The sequence below is a fragment of the Lycorma delicatula genome, chromosome 1, assembly GCF_047948215.1.
Source record: "Lycorma delicatula isolate Av1 chromosome 1, ASM4794821v1, whole genome shotgun sequence".
NCBI classification, from domain to species: Eukaryota; Metazoa; Arthropoda; class Insecta; order Hemiptera; family Fulgoridae; genus Lycorma; species Lycorma delicatula.
In genome coordinates this window covers 397342385-397364429 of record NC_134455.1, presented here as the reverse complement: position 1 = coordinate 397364429, position 22045 = coordinate 397342385, and the positions used below count along the sequence as shown (strand labels likewise).

Genomic DNA, 22045 nt, shown 5'->3' with positions numbered 1-22045 from the left:
CCATTATTGTAGCTAAGAAACCGACACGCGTCCATACATTATACAAATGTCTACATGCACATGTTAGAGTATGGTAGTCGACTTGGAGGAGCAACATGTTGTATTGTGATAACAGAACGAACTACACCAATAAGATCACCTAAAACTTTGTACCGTCTGGCTACATCTTATGGACGAAAATGTTTTGTCGACAAGGCCTACGGAGTACAGTTTACCGACGATGTACCGGAAACCTTACCAATCAGACGTGAAGGTATTGGTAGCATTAGTATTGGTACCCTTCGATATTGGTAGCAATAAAGCTCAGGCTCTCTTTTCCAGTGATTTTCTAAAGACAGCGTTACCAATATTACAATTACACGCCAATATATTCGGATTGAAATATAAAAATTAAAGCTGTGGTAGTGGTCTCTTTGAAATCCAAAACCAAGACTTGCTACGAAGTTGGTGTGAATATGAGGCGGCAAAGCCAGATGAATTTTGCCTATTCAACAGCTATTGAATCTATATTCCGCAAGGCGATCAACATCCGATTAGAAGATTTTCCCAAAAATCCATTGCAAAGACTACACAACATAATCGCTCGGTGGATGCGGATATTCCTTTGTGGGTTGGTATGTAAAAAGATGTTTTATTTAAAAATGCCAGTACAAAACTCTTGATTCCATCTATTGAACAAGGTGTTACGGAGTATTACCGCGAATCGTGTAACGCAAGACGAGGACGCCCTGTAAGGATTAACATCTCTCTAATCGATGTTCGTTTTTTACAATGAAATAAGAAACATGCAATGTTCTTTAGATCTGTCGAAATAAAATAATGACGTGAATGGGATGTAATCGGTCATTAAGATGTCGATCAAGTATGATGTTACACCGTCCACCTCGAAAAAGGTGGTTATGGAAATAGAATAAAAGATTCGATTAAAAGAAAACATCATGTTATTACCAAAGGAATAATGGAGACGCATTTGAAACAAACTGTCGACCTTTACGTGAGCTTCAGGAAACATTTAAACAAAATATGAAGAATGAAACAAAAAAGGATGAAGTTGGACAAGAACTAAAGCAGGAGGCAGATGATGAGGATGGAGTATCTACACCGACAGTTAGGAAAAGACTTTTTACACCGCAACCAATTCTTTAAACCTTACCGTCACCGGTAATAGTGCAAAGCATTACTTGGGCCAGGTCGTAACGTCTAAACGTAAGAAAATTGACAAATTGAAAACGTGTACGGAGTGAAAAACGTAAACGATCGGTGGACGATCGGAAAACAGGACGTTGTGTTCAAAGGAAATAAAATTGTTATCGATAAAAACGTTAGAATGGAACCGAAGGCTTATGTGTATCTTAGGGAGCATTAGATTAAAAAATGTATCGATGAAACTTGTTTGTTTAGCAAAGATAGAATGGTAAATGCCAAAAAAAGTGCTGTTACCAACGCTAAAATACCGGTAGATATATCAAATGTAACTACAATGGGTTGCGTTGTGAAATATCTGTTCAGATTTTACACATTTATAATGCAATATTTAGAGGATTTTTTTACTATCCTAATTTTCAAAATATTGATCGGGACGCGTTTGTGCAACGTTTAGACAATGTCAGGGTGCCTAGCAGCAAACAAGTCTAATAAAAAAAGATGAAGAAAGATTACAACAGGACGCACCAACAAACACAGATCTAAATAAAAATGAAGAGAGCTTACCGATCCTTCCTCCTGCATTTAATAAAGATAAGAAGAAGGACGATCTGTCTAAGAATGAAGCGGTACGTTTACCAAAATTAGATCCATCCGATCACGGTGGCTTTCAACTTTAAAGCCAGTTCAGCAATTATCAAACTGCCCTCGGACAGGTAAGTGTCGACTAACTGTCGAGCCTCCATCGCAACCCCGTAGAATGAAGACACCCACCTTCTGACGTTACCGGTCGCCACACCACACCCACCGTTCCTAGCCCTGAGGGGCTTTACTGGAGGTCATCTTTAGACCCTCTAACTGATTACATCTCAAAGCCATCAGCCAGGCCTCGATCGGGATGCCACCGACGTAAATGCTTCGGCAGACATTTGCATCAGTAAAATAAAAATCAAATTTTGTCTTTACAAAAGCCTCAAACGGACATCTTCACATCCATAACATCCTAACATAATTCCCTCAAACTAAGTGACAGAAACCGCGGAAGCGCGAACCCCACGCCTTGTACAGATTTGACACCACCGAATTCCGAGACTCCTTCTTTGAAAAGAATTTAGTCCGTGCGGACCGTACTTTTCGATCCTCCTCAAGCCATCAGCCCCAGAACCAGACCTCCCCATAGAAGGCTAAGCCCCAGAGACCTCCGGCTTAGGGCCGACCACCACATCACTGTTCTTCACCATCCTCGACTTCGTGAGGAAACGCCCTTCAGATTCCAACCCCGTAGGGGAAGACACCCGCCTTGTGACGCTTCCGGTCGCCACCTCCCCCCCCCGTTCATAGCTTTGATGCGCTTTAACGGGAGTTGTCTTTCGCCTTCCAACTTTTTACAAGTCACAGCAATAAGCCAGGCGTCCTGCACATCCATACCCCCATGGGGGAAGACGTCCATTTTGTGACTATTCCGGTCGCCCCCCCCCCTTCTAGTTTTGTCAAAGCCCATTAGGGCTAGGAAGTCGAATTATTAATGCGAGGTGCAACTGCTTACACCTCACAGTAATAAGCCAGGCCTCGGTTGGGATGCCACCGACGTAAATGCCTCGGTAGACATTTACATCGGTGATTTTTTAACTCAGCTTTTCCCTTCGTTGGAGGCCTGATTCGGACATCTTGTGTCCTACATCGTTGCCCTCTCAACTAGCTAACCGAGTTCGCAGAACCACGAACCCCGTGTCTAATTCTACATTTTACAGAGCCAATTTGTAAATGTCGCTTAGATCGAGGTAATAGTAATAACAACAAACCCATAGTAATGTTGCCCGCAACAACGGAATTTACTTCTAGCTCCCTCAGTGAACTCATTTTCACTTCATACCCCCTCATTTAGGAATAGCTGGACTCCGGTCTGGTCCATAAGGGGGTGGCGGACAGACCTCTATTCCCATTTAGCTTCATCGCAAAGCCCCGCGTGACATTTACTTCACCTAATACTATCGTCGAGATGTCGCTACAACCACGGCCGCATGGAATCGATACCCCGTAGTGCAGTTGCCATCTCGCCGACAGTCGTGTATGTTCGTTCAAAAATTCTCTCGTCGAAACGACGCTACGCCACGATTGAATGGTCACCCGCACACTCGGTAGCGCAGTCGTCGCTCCGCCGACAGCTTAAATCCAGTTTTAATAACCACACATTCTATCTGACCTTTGCCCGATGCCAATACGACTACCTCCGGCCAATCAAGGCGCCCTCCACAGTCTCGCTCTCCCTGCACGGTTCCAACTACAGTTTTCCCGGCACAGCTCGACGCAGAGATTTCGGAAGGAATTTTAGTTCAATCCGCCGATGCACAAGGACGCTCCACAATCCTCGTACAGACCTCCGAGATCTCCTTTGCTGAGACCTGCCAATTGACCTTCTCGGCTGGAAGGGTTCACCGGGCTACCAGCTACTAGGTACTTCGCCACAACCCACCGGGTTGGTCTAGTGGTGAACGCGTCTTCCCAAATCAGTTGATTTGGAAGCCGAGAGTTCCAGCGTTCAAGTCCTAGTAAAGCCAGTTATTTTTACACGGATTTGAATACTAGATCGTGGATACCGGTGTTCTTTGGTGGTTGGGTTTCAATTAACCACACATCTCAGGATTGGTCGAACTGAGAATGTACAAGACTACATTTCATTTACACTCATACATATCATCCACACTCATACATATCATCCTCATTCATCCTCTGAAGTATTATCTAAACGGTAGTTACCGGAGGCTAAACAGGAAAAAGAAAGAAAAAAGGTACTTGGCCACATCGACCAAGTCGTCCAAACAACCTATGGATTGCTCCATAGCAGTTTAAATTAAATAGCACCGACTGAAACGCCAGGCACTACATTTTCAGCCTGAATGAAACTATCACCTATCTTAAGATCTGTTAAGCGTTCACAATCTCTTACCCGAGCAAGGCCGTCCGTTCTCACAACCCGCTCGAGTAGTCTAAAATCTCCTAAGTCATATCACCGGCGAGGTCGGAGAGAATCGCTTCCCGAACCTGCCAGAGGATCTAGAAAAATTCTTTGGCCTCATGAACCTATGAAATGGGGGCACGATGCAACCGAGGAAACGTCCTTACTTAGCCGACAGTGGCACTGCTGCAACACACTACACGGCCGAGTAGCTCAAACTCCACAGAACCGCAGGTTGACTAACAGCCACTGATTGTTGTCGCCCCGACGATGTGAACATAGGCACGCTCTACTTCTAGAAAGCAAATTATCACTACCGGTAGCAGTAAAAACACAAGTTTTTTAGCACGGGGCCAGAACTTTTTAACTGCAGAACCCCCTATTTCTATTTCATATTATCGATAACATTTAATATAATGAGTTATTTTTTCCTTAATCCTTTCTTTATCCTTGTACAATATATAATCCATCCTTAAGATTAATGGTAATAGCTATCCCCCAGTTCATGAAAAAGTACAAAAATATTTCTATGGAACTGTGCGCTTCACAGTTCAGTGGCGTGGTATTTGGCTGTTGTGCACATCTGCACATAGGAAGCTGCACACGAGGCTGCAAGGGAGAGACGTGCTGGTGGAAGGTAGTTTTTATTTACTCCACATGTGTATGGAATATTCCTTGTTCGTTCCCTTTTCTAGTTTAGTTGGTTGCAGAAATATGAAAGCGGTTTAGTTGTTTTTTCAGTAACAATCAAAAGATGGCAGTAAGCAAGGGCTCTTTGATTGACACGCAAATCAAAATCTCTTTGATTGCGTGTCCAAAAACACGCTGAAAGGGCAAAAGAGAATGTAATTAGTAAAACCTAATTACGTATTTGTTTCTGTATACATTGAAATTTCAATTAAGGACTGTTGGACTATAGTGTTTTGAAGCAAACATTTTATTAAATTATTATTTATTCAGTTAAACCCAATATGGTTTTTAAGCACAATGAGCTTAAAAACCGCATACCAGATTCTTGAATACGATAAAGTGTAGAATTAGATTATTATCCTGCTTCCCGCTATTCTATTAGATTCATTTTTATTTCGGTTCTTTTATTTTACAGAAAACTTTAACCATGGCCTTGAAAAGGCCAAGAAAAAAATTTTCTGGAGCAGCACCACCACTAATTTTAGCTACGCGCCACCACTGTTATGATAAAAAAAAGATATTTTTGTGACTGTAACATTATATACTTCACATCAAAAATGGGTAAATATCCTATTCTACAGGTAAAAAAGGAACTACTTCAACATTTGCCTGAATGGAAGACACGGAAAAAACTTTAATATATAAAATAAAAAATAGACTTTATTAAAGTCCATATCAATTATTTAAAATAATAAACTCACATTAAATAATATAAATATATATACTAGCCGCAGGGGATGCAATGGCACGCCTCTACAGGTAGGTCCTCCGCTCAGGTAGCCCTGGCAGGTGGCATCTCTGAATGCTATTATTAGATGTCCAAAATTGATTATCTCTTGTATAAAAATGTTTTTTTTTTTAAATGATGAAAATTGATTAAGGAAAAGTGAAAAAGGGTTCGTCAATGTTCAGTTAAGCACCCTTCCTCATTAGGAAATAAGTTAATCTAAATGGATAATTGATAGTACTTTCAGTATCGATTTGTTTGTATAGAAAATAGTTGTTTTATGATATGCTACAATATTGAACAGTAGTAAAATTTATAATTATTATTACTGTTATTTATTTTTTATAAGCATATCTTATGATTTTTTGACAGGTAGTATGTTCGATCATGTAAGCATGTTCTCAGCTAACGGGGACTAATTTGGAAGATAACAGTTCCAGCGTTCAAATCCTAATAAAGGTATTCAAATCCATATAAAAGTAACTACTTTTATATGGATTTGAATACTAGATCATGAATACCGGTGTTCTTTGGTAGTTGGGTTTCAATTAACCACATACCTCAGAAATGGTCAACTCAGATTGTACAAGACTACACTCATACATATATCATCCTCATTCATCCTCTGAAGTAATATCTGAACAGTAATTCCTGAAGGCTAAGGAAAAAGAAAGCGCGCATACACACAGAAACACACAAACACAGGGAGGGACGGAGGGAGGCAGGCAGATAGGGAGGGAGAGGGAGAGGGTGTGAGAGAGCGCAAGGGGTGAGGGAGATGAAAGAGGGGGGAAGATGGTGACAGGTGAGAGGGTGCCAAGGGAGGGGGAGACACACACACACACACATACATACACACAAATGCCCTGTAGTAGGGGAAGGATATTTCTACCACATTTACTTCTTTTTTTTATTTTTATGATCCTTCTCTGATAGAACGGTTTTCTTTTTTCAGGCAGATAATGAAATTGACAGCTTTTAAATTTACCTGACAATGTGCTGTAATTTGATATTGAGACAAAATATATTTGTGGTGTTTACAATTTCAGTTTGAAATTTTCTTTGTATAAGATTCATCTAAATTAATAAAATTGAATGGTCGCAATAAAAAAATTACACAAAGTGTAACAAAAACCAAAAACACTTGACACAAAAATGAAAAAAAAATCTAATTAATAACTTTACCAAATACTGTCTAGTGTAACATTACACTAGATTACCAAAGACACTAAATAACTGCATACACAGCTGTTTTATAAATAACCAACAAAGGTAGCCCTGCTAAACACAGTGTGACCAACTTAACTGATATTTTTCTCCAATGTGATGCTTTCATTAATTTTATACACTTAAAACTTTCTTATAATAAATTTTAAAATTATATATGATTAAAATTAAGCTTTACTTTAATTGTACAATATTAATATCTTCTAAATCGAGGTAATATTAGTAAACCTTTGCTGTTTGTAAGCCTCTCCAAGTCTGATACGTGTATACTTCGTACATAATAACTGAGCTACAATTGAAAGTTTCTTAATAACAGAAATGTTTCAAAGCTCCAGAAAGTAAAAACTATTTTCAAATATCTTTAAATAGATTCTGCTTCAAATAGATTAATTTTGTATATTATATTTTTTTAGAAAACTTGCATATTCATCTAAACTGGTTTAATAGACTATTTATAATCATATACTATAAAAAATATTTATAATAATCATGTATTAAATATACCTTGAGAATCTGATTTCTTCTAAAATCATCAATTTCATAATTTTGTCGTGCTCTCTCATCCATCAAAATATGGCGCAATGCTAACCAAACTTGACTTTCTGTCACAGTGATAACTGATTCCTGATGTTTACCGATCCTTTTCCATTTACTATCTACAAATAAAACAAGGAAGGATTAAATTAGCTATGAACATATATTGTTTATGTTAATAATCAAATATCGTAAACAAAATATTGGCACTGAAAATCAAAACAGGTATGAATAAATACAATTCATTTTGGAAACTTTAAAATTTTTGTTTTCTTAAAAATGTATTTAATCTACATTCAAATATTCTAGTTAAAAATACAGACTTCACAATTAGTACAAAAGAAAGCACTTATTTAGATGCTGTAGCTTGAATTATTATTCCCTTCTTCAGAATTTCAGCATTCTTCCTAATTCTGCTGCTCCCCGACAGGGACTCTTACACTTAAGACTACGGAGGGGGGGGGGGGGGGGGGGCGGTGGTATACCCATGGTCCTAGGCTCTGCAGCTTTCCTTTCCACTACACACAAAGCTGCTGAACACATTATACTATGCACACAATCTACACCAAGAACCACTACACAAATTACAACATATACCCAGTGATAGCTAAAATTATCACTCGATAGCTAATTAAAACTCATAGCTAAAATTGGTGGGGCTGCTGCTCCAGAAAAGTTTTTTCTATGCCTTTTCAAAGCCATGGATAAAGTTTTCTGTAAAATAAAAGAATCAAAAAAAATGATTCAAATACAATAGCTGGAGGCAGGATAATAATCTAATTCTACCCTTTATCACATTCAAGAATACGGTACACGGTTATAGCCATATTTCTTTTAATAGAATAAAAAATAAAATGTTAATACATGTATTATTTTTTAGTATTATTAGATAATAACTTAATAAAATATTCGCTTAAAAATACTATAGTCCAACAATGCTTAATTTAAATTTCCATCTACACAGAAACAAATGCATAATTAGTTTTTACTAATTACCTTCTCTTTCATCCTTTCAGCGTGTTTTTGGACAGATTTGGCAATCAAAGAGCCCTTGCTTTCTGCCAACTTCTGATCGCTACTGAAAAAACAACTAAACCGCTTTCATATTCCTTCCACCGACTAAACTAAAAAAGGGAATGAATAAGAAATCCATACACATGCAGAGTAAAAAAAAAACTACCTTCCACCAGTATGCCAGGGTTGGCACAGCAGGAGTGATAGTGCTCTCTCTGCCTTGAAGCCTAGCGTGCAGCTTCCTATGTGCACATGCTTGCGCCAAACACTGCTGGAACTGTGAAGCCACAACTGTCCATACACAAATTTTTCATAAACTGGGGTTGGCTACTGACATTAAGCTTAAGGATTATATGTTGTACAAGTATAAAGAAAGAATTAAAGAAAAAAGGACTTGTTATATTAAATGTTATCAATAATATCAACTGGAAATAGGGGGGGTGCCTATATGGAGCCGCCACTGCATATACTCTTTCACAACAACATCCTACCCTGTTTCTTCTTACATTTAAACTTGATGGTGTTGTGACATCTTACGAAATGCAATCTTACCTCAAGGTGGAAACTATCATGCCGATGGCTATTAACTCATTAGCGTTATTACAGCCATTAGGCTCTATATAGTGAGTCTCAAACGATGTCCTCTGAGCACCTGGGTGCCCAGTTGTATTTAGCTCTACCTCCAGTACATGTGTGCTCTGTTGGAGTGGACCATTATATCGCCAATACTCATGGAACCAAAATTACAAGTCCACAAAATACTAATATGATAGTTGGTGGTTCATCTGAAAACCACCAACTTTAGTCTTGTGAAGAAGCCTTGCTCAGCATTGTCCGACAAGGATAGTTCTGAACAAAATGTCAGTTTAAATGGTGACAAATTAAGTCTCCAATATAAGAACATCATATTTGTAGTTCTTTGAAATAAACAGGAAGGTTACTTCATAAGGTCTCCCCCCTTTCCTAATTAATAAAGTTGTAACAGGTTCAAGCGGTTCCACAAAGAACATCAGAAAATTACAAGACGGATCGATTCTGAATGAAACATTTATAATAATGAGCAGAGTCTATCTCTTTTACGTCTTACTAATATGGATGACATAAATCATACAAGTGATTTGTGGCACACCGCGTTTACGTAATGGGGTGTGCTACAAAACGTTGAACAACTACAAGACAAAGGGTAATTTTTTGCCATGACCTTCTGGATATGAATATTACGGAAATTGCTGATGAGCTTCATCCCCAGGAAGTAGTTGATGTTAAGTGAATAATGAAGTGGCAGAATGGAATGGAAGAACCAACACTTTCTCTTAAATTGACTCTTAACCTTCCAGTACCACCGGAAAAAATAAAAGTTTGTTACCTGTCAGTTCAAGTACAACATTCATTCCTAACCCGTCTCGCTTCCGAGGTTTCTCAACTTTTAAAGAAGAGAAGGCAATTTTCAAAATATGTACGGAGCATCCTGACCTCATAGGGGAAACACCCTCTATTTGACGGTTTTGGTCGCTATGCCACCATCTCCGTACCCCTCCGTACCCCTTATGGGGTTTACTTGAGATCATCTTCAGTACCTCGGTAATATTATGACATCTTTCAATAAAGTCTCAGCCAAGATACACATTTAGCCAAGTCTCAAACAAGACTGAGTGACTTTCTAAGAATAAACTATCCTTCCCAGCTGCACAAAAAGAATATAAAAAGCCACAAAACTCTCGTAACCTGGTTAAATAAGATTATTGCCATCGCTACATCAAGTAAAGCTCCTGAAAATGCAGGTATTCAACAGTACAGATCCTGCAATGAGCTGAAAAAACTTGTTCAGATGTTATCTGACCAGGTTGCTTTACTTACTGTAATTATTTCAGAGCTAATGAAGATGAATATGAAGTCGGTAGTAGCAGCTGGTGAAACTGACACTACTGGGATCCCTCTTAAGGTCTTCCCATCCCCAAAGTTTTACCTGTACGGACAGAAATAAATACAGCTGGCGGTAAACGATCTAATATTCCCTGTTAAGGAAGGCCACACAACTACCCTATCTGGGATGTTGTCTGCGACTTCCCATTTTTCAAAATATTCCCCTCTATCACCTTGTATACTGGAGGATATGGTTGAGGAACCGCCCAACCCCAGGCAGGCATCAGAGTTTTTTAAAATCAACATCTCAATAAAGAAAAACTGAATCCATTAAAATTAATTTTTTCATATAATTATTTATCTGTAATTCTATCTATAACTATATTTATTTACAAGTGGAATATTAAGAGGTTTTCGGTCCCGTATTGAAGATGTTAAAAGTATTGATCCATGCACATGAATCATTAATAATGTGCTTCCAAAAAACACACCTTCTATAATATGCTGCAGAAACATTCAGAGGCTATTGGTGTGAGAGATATGACTCTCTGGTAGGCAGCAGAGAAATTGTGGAGTTGGTCATGCAGAATGAGTGTCGGCTACAAGGACACCACCAGCTACCCTCATTCCTGCTATTCCTGTAAAAAACTCTATCCCCTTTATATTGCATATCTACAATTTGTATCTCTCACCAAACTCTGAGTTCAATACTCTAGATATATCAAATCTCCTAGCAGCAGATTCCATCGTCAAATTTTTGCATGCATCAGGTACATCTCAATGTAACAGATCAATGTTAATCAGAAATGCTGTTATATCTTAGAAACAATCTTCTGATTTTCAAAATTCAAACGAAGTATTTACTACAATAATACAAAATCACGATTGAACCAAACAGAACAAAAATTGATTGATATACTCAAAAAAATTTAATGGCCTGCGCTAAACTAAGACCAGTTTAAGCACGGTGAGCTCCTACAAAAGTTTTTGTAGAATTCGATGATGATATGATTACAGGTAATGCTGTTGACATCGGATTGAGGATCGAGCCCATCAAAATTTGATGCTTTAGGAGGACAGAGTAAAGTGGAACGGCATATGCTGCCACTAATATTGTGCTGGGCTTTGACAGTGCATAAACTACAAGGGACTACCCTAGATAAAGCTGTCGTAGATCTGAGCACTCGCATCTTTGCCAAGGGCCAGGCCTACAAAGCAATGAGTCGCACGAGACAATTGGAGAGTTTAGCCATTAGTTGTTTGGATCCCAGAAAACTGTTTTATGATCCGGTTAATAAAAAGACTCTCAAGGAACTCAATTGCTTGAGAAATCTGTAAGTTTACATTGGTATACGCAAATTAAATAAATAAACTGAAATGCTTACAATTCATTCATTTGGCTTAGTACATTAAATACGTTATATCCAAAAGTTTTCAAATTGTGAATTTTTCTCGATGATCATAAAAAAATTATAAAGATAAAAACCACGACTGCCAAAATAAAAACATCCCTTGCAGCACGCTGGAAGGTGAAGGTAGATTTCACTATTGCTAAGTAGGGGATAAAAATTAATTAAGAAAAACTTCAAATTTACTCAATACTACAATGGTTACACGTCAAAAAAAGTTTCACATGTTTAGCATCTTCTTACAATTCTAGCAATATTTTGGTCATCCCTTGCCGTAAGGGTTGGTCATATCAAAAATTGTTTCAGACAAAAGTTTTAGGTAATCTTTAGAGGACTAATGAACATGTTAAATTGATTTGATACTGTGCCTATTAAGGGAGGTATGATTTTTTTTTGTCTTCAAAACCCAATTTTTTCCACCCTCTGGGCCAATGGTTGGTAACATAAAAAAACTTTACTTAGATAAGTTTTAGGCCCTTATCAAAAGAATAGTAGGAACCTTAAACGAATTCGATATTTTAATTAATATGAAAATTATACAGATTTTTTTTTTTTTTTTCAAAAAAGCCCCCTATTTCCATCCCCATTGTCCAATTTTGCCTGTTAACGAATTCGACTGAAATTTTGGGTCGTTATATTTTATGTATCAATTTGAAAGTGATTGGCGGAAAATTACGGCACTTATCATGTCCACAAGAAAGTGAAATATAAATAAATGCAAATACAAACTTTTGAACTGACGGTGGTTTTGGGGTCTGGAGAATGTGAAACGTGAAGATATGTTGAAATTTTCTGGAAGTCGAATCATGGTACCCATTACAATAGATAGCTTTCTTATGAAATCTACCTACACCAAATAAATTAAACTAAAACATAAATCAAACTAAAAAAAAGAAAATTAGGTATGGAAATAAAAGACTAAACATCATTATGCGGTGTTTAGTTAAATAAAATAAAGGGTAACCAATTAACTTTCAGACAGCTTTAATTTGTTTAAATATATTTTCATATTTTAGAAATAGCAGGCATTTAAGGTTGTCTAATGATTAAATTCTCACTAGCTCTTACAAGAAAATTTTGTCCTTCGATGAAAATATTTAAATGCAATCACAGTGGCAGCTCGCATATAGGCACTGTGGCACTGCAGCACCCCCTACTTCCACTTGATATTATCAATAACATTTAATATAATTAGTCCTTTTTTCTTTATACTTGTACAATATATAATCCTTAAGCTTAATATGTCAGTAGCCATCCCCCAGTTAATGAAAAAGATAAAAAAATATTTGTATGGAATTGTGTGATTCAGTTCCAGCAGCATGGTGTTTGGCTGTTGTGCTCATGCACACATAGGAAGCTGCATGCAAAGCTGTGAGGAAGAGAGAGCCGTGTCGCTCCTGCAATGCCGAGCCTGGTGTGCCGGTGAAAGGTAGTTTTTTTTACTCCACATGTGTATGAAACGGTCCTTCGTTCCCTTTTCTAGTTTAGTCAGTGGAAGGAATATGAAAGCAGTTTAGTTATTTTTTCAGTAGCAATTACAAGATGGCAGAAAGTATGGGCTTTTTGATCACCAAATCTGTTCAAAAACACACTGGAAGAGCGAAATAAAAGGTAATCAGTAAAAACTAAATACGTATTTGTTTCTGTGTACATAGAATTTAAATTAAGCGCCGTTGGACTATAGTGTTTTTAAGCAGAGATTTATTAAGTTATTATCTAATAATACTAAAAAATATTATCTGTATTGAGATTTTATTACTTATTCAGTTAAACCGAATAAGTTTTTCAGTACAATGTGCTTAAAAATCGTGTACCGTATTCTTAAATGTGAGAAAGTGTAGAATTAGATTACTTTCCTGCTTCCAGTTATTCTACTTGTTTCGTTTTTTTTTCAGTTCTTTTATTTTACAGAGAATTTTAATTATGGCCTTGAAGAGGCCCAGTAAAAATTTTTCTGGAGCAGCACCTCCACTAATTTTAGCCACGAGCTGCCACCGATTAAAAGAATACTGTACAAAATAAAGGAAGTATTATGATCGAGAAAAATTTCAGATTTCTATGGAAATATCCATTTTGACCATCCCTGAATCCATTTTGACTAATTTTGGTGTGTCTGTACATATGTATTTCGCAAAACTCAAAAACAATTAGCCGTAGGTTGTTAAAATGTTGGTTTTAGGACTGCTGTAACATCTAATTATGCAACTTCCCTTTTGATTGCAATCGACTGAAGCCAAAAGAATGATCCAAAATAATTTTTTTCATTGCTGCAGTAATAAGCCCTCATTCAAAGAGTACTTAATAAGTGGTACTTATTTTGATCAGATCCAGAATTATGGCCAAATGAAATTTTAATTATTGAAATATTTGGATCTTATCAGAGGAAGAGACATCGGTTCAAATCAGACTTCATTTCCTTTTTTTTAACTTTTTTTTTTTTATTTAAATACATTGATTTATTAATAATTATTAACCTGTGATTGTAAACAAATTTACGATAAATAATAAATTCAATTATAACAAGAAAAAAATATCAGAAGTTATTAATGAAATAAAATTTTATGTGCTTTTAAAAATGTGTATATTTAATTTAATAGGCATACAAGGAAGTCATGTGGTGTCCACATCAAATTTTTATTAATATTATTCATTAAAAGATACACTAATTGCTGAAATTACCGTTAAATTTATACATGCGTCCTTTTTCATCCCATTTCGTCCATGGAGATAGTTCGATAAGTTGACAAAACAGAAGCGGAACATCATGCCGTTGATAAATTCGTGTAGTTATGGCCAGTGGAAGGCTGAAATGTCATTTAAATAGCAAATAAATATTTTGGTGAAGTAACCACTCTACTCATAATAAGTGTTATTCTAATATTAAACTTTAATTTAGATTTCATCTACAATTCTACAATTATTTATGGATTAAATTTTTTTCAAGATACGAAGTAAATAATATAATAAACAAAAACTATATTTAACTGCTGGTACCTAAGAAAACCCGACAATTACAACCATTAATTACCTGTTTTTTGTTCTACATATTATAATATGAAATGATTTATATAAGATGTTCAGTATGATGAAATTAATGTAAGAAAATTCTAGAAATACTTCTTTTTTTTTTAATGATAAACATTGATATAAGGGAAGTTAAATTAGAAATTCAACTCCTGAAATTGATACTAACGAATCGGGATTTTCCGGTAATGATCGGTACATTCCGGTCCTCATAAAAAAATAAGTAAAAAAATTTTTAAAAACCACTCTTAAATTAAACCCATTAAAATGTAAAAAAAGTAATTTTAGGACGGTATCTCAGAATGGATTTGACAGCAAGCTTTGATGGTGATGTGTAACATTATGAGAGAGTCATAGCTTCAAATTTTAATCTGAAACTATGACTTATAAATTATATTTTTACCTTTTAGTGCATTTAATTTATGAACGTTTTAAATTTTTATTATATATTTTTTATTTTCTACTTTTTAATCTACATAAGTGTATATTTTACAGTTGCGCTGGCGCACATCTTTGAGCGTATTTAGCGAAAGATAGAATCAGTACGTTTAACGGTGAGCGAGTGCAATCAAAACATAGGACTAAACGATTTAATTTCTGGATAACCAAGATCCGGTCGATCAAGAGTGTACCCGATACGTTAAACAGTTAACGCTAGACCTGGTGATACATACACCGTTTGAATCGTGAAAATCGGACTAGCGGGACACTTAAAAATATGAAAATGATTAGTTCGATTGATTAGAACAGTTTAAAAGTGGTCTTTTTTGAAGTTATCATATAAGCACTAAAAATGCTGACATTCCAGGTCTGTCGAGAATACAACTGCAGGTAATATTGAGAAAATCCATGAGATAGTTATGGAGAACATAAGACTGAAAATACATGCCTGCTTTTTGACAATAGGCATCTCAAATGAGCGGGTTCATAATACTTTACACAAATATGTACTTGTGTAAAAACTGTCTGTAAGATGGGTGTGGCATTTTCTTAAAATCTATCAAAATTTTTACCCAGTAAATATTTCTTTGCAGGCTTTTTGAACATAATTGAGAAAATTTTTTTTGCTGTTTTATAACAGTTGATGAAACTTGGATTTATCACTGCTGACCTGACAATTCAAGCAGTGCATTACACATATGAGAACTTCCTTCAAAAAAGGTAGAGGGTGCTTTCTTTTGGGACGCTCGTGACAGCAAAATCTTTATTGTCTTTTTGGAGAAAAGAAAAGCTGTAACCAGATAAAATTTTATATTTTTACAGATGGTTTAAATAAGGAAATACAGAAAAATCAACCACACTTGATGGAAAAGACTGTTCTTACTCACCAAACCAGTGCATTAGCTCACTCTTCTGTAATTGTGTCAGCAAAATGTTTTCATATTCTCTTTACTCATCACATCTTCATAACAGCACTTTCAAATTATTTTTTTTTCAGATATCAAGAAATAGCTTGTTGAAAGCGAATTTACATGAAATGATGAATTTCCTACCAGACCATTTGTTATTTCTCAATTTTGAAGTTGTCTATATACATCATATTTTAAGAATAAGTTCAAAAAACTTAAGCATCATTGAACTAAATGTACAGTTTTAAACAGAAATTATGTTGAGAAATAAAAAGGAAATACTTTTTTCCCCAAAAAATAATTCATTTAAATATTTTTTTAAAAATACTACTAGATTCATTTTCATAATTTTTAAAGGAATCATTTTCTTATTACTAAGCCCTTAAAAAAAGCTTAGCTTTTAAGAATATTAGTAAAAGATCTAGAATACTTTATCAAAAAAAACACAGAAATAACTGAATACTGGGTATTAATATGTTTAATTTGCTATTTATTTAGCAAGCATCATCATATTTTAAAAACAGTTTATGATAATTAAAATTTCAAATCAGATCATCATTTTTATAATTTAATTTTTATTCATATCATAAAATTAAAACAATTTGAACTGTAAAATTTTAACAGTTAAAAACTGTTAAATAATTTATTTTTTAATTGAAAAAACTTTCTTAGACTTTACCCTAAAAAAATATAAATGATTAAATGTAACGGACTGAAAATAAATTTTAACATAGTAATAGACATAACAAATAAAACAGACAAAAGTAATAAGTAATTTGAAAGTGATTATAAACAGTTCTAAAAAATGACACAAAGAAATATATTGATTGCATAGATCATTCGGTGGAATTTAGAGAAGCTTGAGGAAGAGGAGGTAAAGAAGATTTTTGAGGAGGACATTGCAAGAGGTCTGAGTAAAAAAGATAAGGTAGAAAATGTAGAAGAAGAATGGGAGAATGGTAAAAAGGAAATTCATAAATCAGCAGAAGCAAACTTAGGCGGAATAAAGAGAACTGGTAGAAAACCTTGGGTTTCAGACGATATATTGCACCTGATGGATGAACGTAGAAAATATAAGAATGATAGTGATGAAGAAAGTAAAAGGAACTATCGGCAATTAAGAAATGCTACAAACAGGAAGTGCAAACTGGCGAAAGAAGAGTGGATTAAAGAAAAGTGTTCAGAAGTGGAAAGAGAAATGAACATTGGTAAAATAGACGGAGCATACAGGAAAGTTAAGGAAAATTTTGGGGTACATAAATTAAAATCTAATAATGTGTTAAACAAAGATGGTACACCAATATATAATACGAAAGGTAAAGTCGATAGATGGGTGGAATATATTGAAGAGTTATACGGATGAAATGAATTAGAAAATAGTGTTATAGAGGAAGAAGAGGAAGTTGAGGAGGATGAAATGGGAGAAACAATACTGAGATCTGAATTTAAGAGAGCATTAAAAGATTTAAATGACAGAAAGGTTCCTGAAATAAAAGGAATACCTGTAGAATTACTGCGCAGTGCAGGTGAGGGAGCGATTGATAGATTATACAAACTGGTGTGTAATATTTATGAAAATGGGGAATTTCCGTCAGACTTCAAAATAAGTGTTATAGTCATGATACCAAAGAAAGCAGGGGCAGATAAATGTGAAGAATACATAACAATTAGTTTAACTAGTCACACATCAAAAATCTTAACTAGAATTCTATACAGAAGAATTGAGAGGAGAGTGGAAGAAGTGTTAGGAGAAGACCGATTTGGTTTCAGGAAAAGTATAGGGACAAGGTAAGCAATTTTAGGCCTCAGATTAATAGTAGAAGGAAGATTAAAGAAACACAAACCGACATACTTGGCGTTTATAGATCTAGAAAAGACATTCGATAACGTAGACTGGAATAAAATGTTCAGCATTTTAAAAAAATTAGGGTTCAAATACAGAGATAGAAGAACAATTGCTAACATGTACAGGAACCAAACAGCAACAGTAATAATTGAAGAACATAAGAAAGAAGCCGTAATAAGAAAGGGAGCCTGACAAGGATGTTCCCTATCTCTGTTACTTTTAATCTTTACATGGAACTAGCAGTTAATGATGTTAAAGAACAATTTAGATTCGGAGTAACAGTACAAGGTGAAAAAATAAAGTTGCTACGATTTGCTGATGATATAGTAATTCTAGCCGAGAGTAAAAAGGATTTAGAAGAAACAATGAACGGCATAGATGAAGTCCTACGCAAGAACTATCGCATGAAAATAAACAAGAACAAAACAAAAGTAATGAAATGTAGTAGTAATAACAAAGATGGACCACTGAATGTGAAAATTGGAGGAGAAAAGATTACGGAGGTAGAAGAATTTTGTTATTTGGGAAGTAGAATTAATAAAGATGGACGAAGCAGGAGCGATATAAAATGCCAAATAGCACAAGCTAAACGAGCCTTCAGTAAGAAATATAATTTGTTTACATCAAAAATTAATTTAAATGTCAGGAAAAGATTTTTGAAAGTGTATGTTTGGAGTGTCGCTTTATATGGAAGTGAAACTTGGACAATCTGAGTATCTGAAAAGAAAAGGTTAGAAGCTTTTGAAATGCGGTGCTATAGGAGAATGTTAATAAAAATCAGATGGGTGGATAAAGTGACAAACGAAGAGGTATTGCGGCAAATAGATGAAGAAAGAAGCGTTTGGAAAAATATAGTTAAAAGAAGAGACAGACTTATAGGCCACATACTAAGGCATCCTGGAATAGTCGCTTTAGTATTGTAAGGACAGGTAGAAGGGAAAAATTGTGTAGGCAGGCCACGTTTAGGATATGTAAAACAAATTGTTAGGGATGTAGGATGTAGAAGGTATACTGAAATGAAACGACTAGCACTAGATAGGGAATCTTGGTGAGCTGCATCAAACCAGTCAAATGACTGAAGACAAAAAACAAAAGATTACAGTAATTCATAAGGTGGTTTATCTATACCGTAACTGTAAAAAGAAAGACAGTATTATTTCCTTAGTCCAATAACAGAGGTGAACTGCATAGTTGTTATATTTTGTAAGCAGATCCATATCCACAGTATTTAACAAACATAGCGTTTTTCTTTAAAAAAAAATGCAAGGCACGTTTCAAAAATAAGAAGTGATTAATTCATTAAAAAAAATTAAGACAATAAAAAACTTATTACTGTTTATTATTCTCGATTTCAACTCTGTAACTGTCCTTGAACTACTGAAAGCCAAGCCGCTATATAAGAGACAACATGGTAGTCATTAATGTGGAGTCCAGACAGCAAAAAGATGATAAATAAGTAGTTTCCATCAGTATTAATGAATCTTCTCAACATTGTGTGAGGTATCTTATCATAAATAAGAGCAATTCCTGACAACAACATCCTGCATTGCCATTTCTGAATCATACCTTAGTTTGAAAGTGTTTCACAGTACACTTTCCTTCCATTGTGATTGTTGTTTTTAGGTTAATTAAAACTAGCAGTAGAGCATCTTTTTTTATCCCACCACAATCTTCTGAGATGACTTTTTGGCTTTGATGAACTTTGACATATAAAATCTATGTTTCATCACAAGATATGACGTAGGAAAAAACTTTCCCCTCGCTCTTGTAACAGACTGAAAATATATGCATAGATGCCATTCTTTAATTATTGAGCACAACAATAATATTTTCAGAACCCACCTTTCATACGATCAATGATAGCCTAGTTTTACAGTAACCATTCTGTACAACATACTCTGTGAAATGTATGGAAATTTTGTTAACAAGAACACTAGCTAAAAAGCATCAGTTTTCTCAAGAATTTGTATTCAATTAGGTTATAGTTCTAAAAACACAAGCTCAGTGGCAGCTCGTAGATAAAATTAGTAGGGGTGCTGCTCCAGAATATTTTTTTCTGGACCTTTTCAAGGCATGGTTAAAGTTTTTTGTAAAATAAAACAATCAAAAAAAAAAAAATGAATCAAATAGAATAGCTGGAAGCAGGATAATAACCTAATTCTACACTTTAGAATAAGGTACACAATTTTTAAACACATTTTGCTTAAAAATTGGGTACTTGCGTATTAACGCCACCGCAGCTACAGCTTTATTTAAAAACAAAGTAGTCAATTGGATTTCGGTGGAAAATGGGCCGATATAGAGTTTAACATAGATTCAAAACAGTCTCTTTATTAATTTTAATAAATGGTTATTTATATTTATTTATTTTATAAATATAATTTAACCAAACTTAACCTACGCTCGCTAACCTTGACTAATTAACAGGAGTGTTTTGATTATTTAAATAATAAATAATTGCAATAATTACTGAATTTATTAAATAAATACTCAACAAATTACGGTGTTAATTAGTCAAAGTTAGAGAGCGAAGCGAGCATAGGTTAAGTTTGGTTAAATTATATTTATAAAATAAATAAATATAAATAACCATTTATTATAATTAATAAAGAGACTGTTCATTTTCCACCGAAATCTGATTGACTACTTTGTTTTTAAATAAAGCTGTAGCTGCAGTGGCGTTAATACGTAAGTACCAAAAATTGTATTTGGTTTACCCAAATAAATAATAAAAGTATCAATACAGATAATATATTTCAGCATTATTAGATAGTAACTTAATAAAATTTTCGCTTAAAAACACTATAGTCCAATGGTGTTTAATTTAAATTTCTATGTACACAGAAACAAATACATAATTAGTTTTTACACTAATTACCTTCTCCTTTGCCCATTTCATCCAGCATGTTTTTGGGCAGATTTGGCGATCAAAGAGCACTTGCTTTCCACCACCTTCTGATTGCTAATGAAAAAACAACTAAACCGCTATCGTACTCCTTCCACCAACTAAACTAGAAAAGGGAATGAACAAGGAATGTTCTATATACATGCAGAGTAAAAAAAAAAACTACCTTCCACCAACACACCAGGGTTGGAACTGCAGGAGTTACAGTGCTATCTCTCCCTCGCAGCATCGCGTGCAGCTTCCTACATGCGCATGCATACAACAGCCAAACACCACACACTGGAACTGTAAGCGCACAGTTCCATACAAAGATTTTTGTATCTTTTTCATAAACTGGACAATGGCTACTGACATTAAGCTTAAGGATTATATATTGTATAAGTATAAAGAAAGAATTAAAGAAAAAGGACTCATAATTAAATGTTATCAATAATATCAAGAAATAGGGATGCTGCAATTCCACAGTGCCTATACACGAGCTGCCACTGCACAACCCTTCCACTCCTCTCTTCTTTATGAACTTATCACGCTTCACTATAACCACATGAATTTTGGAAACATTTTAGAGAAACTGAATCACACTTTGAATTACATAACTGATGGGATGTTTACTGTTGAATGCATCACTAACCACTGCCAATGTTAAGGCAAAAATAAACTGTGACAGAACAACAATAGCTAGCAAACGAACCGGTTTAAACTAACCTACTGCATACATGAGATATTCATTATTGCAAGCATCTTTTATTATCAACTGTTTCTTACTTTTGAAACATGTCACCTCATATCTAGTAATAAAAATATAAACAAGAAATACTGCTTAATATTTAAAAATCAACCACATGAACAAAATATATATTCTTTACTTTAATTCACCTGTTTAAATTTTCAACCATGTAACGTAGCACTGACACACATCTTGTTCCAATATCAAATGCCACAGACTTTTCTTTTTTCTGCAAGTCTTCTACTACTGACAAGTCTTGAATTTCAATATCAAGATCCACATATTTATAACTAAACAAATATATAAAAATTTACAGATAAAATATTATCAAATAAAATAACAAACAAAATCTATAAATTTCCAAGTAAAATTCCTCAGCTAACCTACTTTATTTCATTGTTTTCAATGAATTCAAAATTATTTATCAAAATTTTCAGTTTTTCTGAGAGAAAAATAAGTGCTACAAAAATATAACAAGGACAGATCCAGTATCATTTAATCTTATGAGTATACAACAGTTTGTAAAAATGTAGCACTGGGCTTTTTAAACATTATTAATCTGCAGTTTTTTAAGATTGCCAAGTAATAAATGAGATGTGACCAAAAAATAACAAGAATTTATAAACTCTGC

The 22045-nt window shown here is 34.9% G+C and overlaps 1 protein-coding gene across 1 annotated transcript in view; it reads right to left on the bottom strand.

Annotated features, from left to right (window-relative positions):
- Positions 1-22045, bottom strand: part of LOC142317393 (zinc finger MYND domain-containing protein 10-like) — a 61037-nt gene that overhangs the window by 22570 nt on the left and 16422 nt on the right. Inside the window, exons 5-7 of the mRNA XM_075353926.1 lie at positions 21564-21704; positions 14243-14367; positions 7248-7399 (exon numbers count right to left, since the gene is read on the bottom strand). Coding sequence (XP_075210041.1) covers positions 7248-7399; positions 14243-14367; positions 21564-21704 — 418 coding nt within the window. The remainder of the gene's footprint in view (positions 1-7247; positions 7400-14242; positions 14368-21563; positions 21705-22045) is intronic.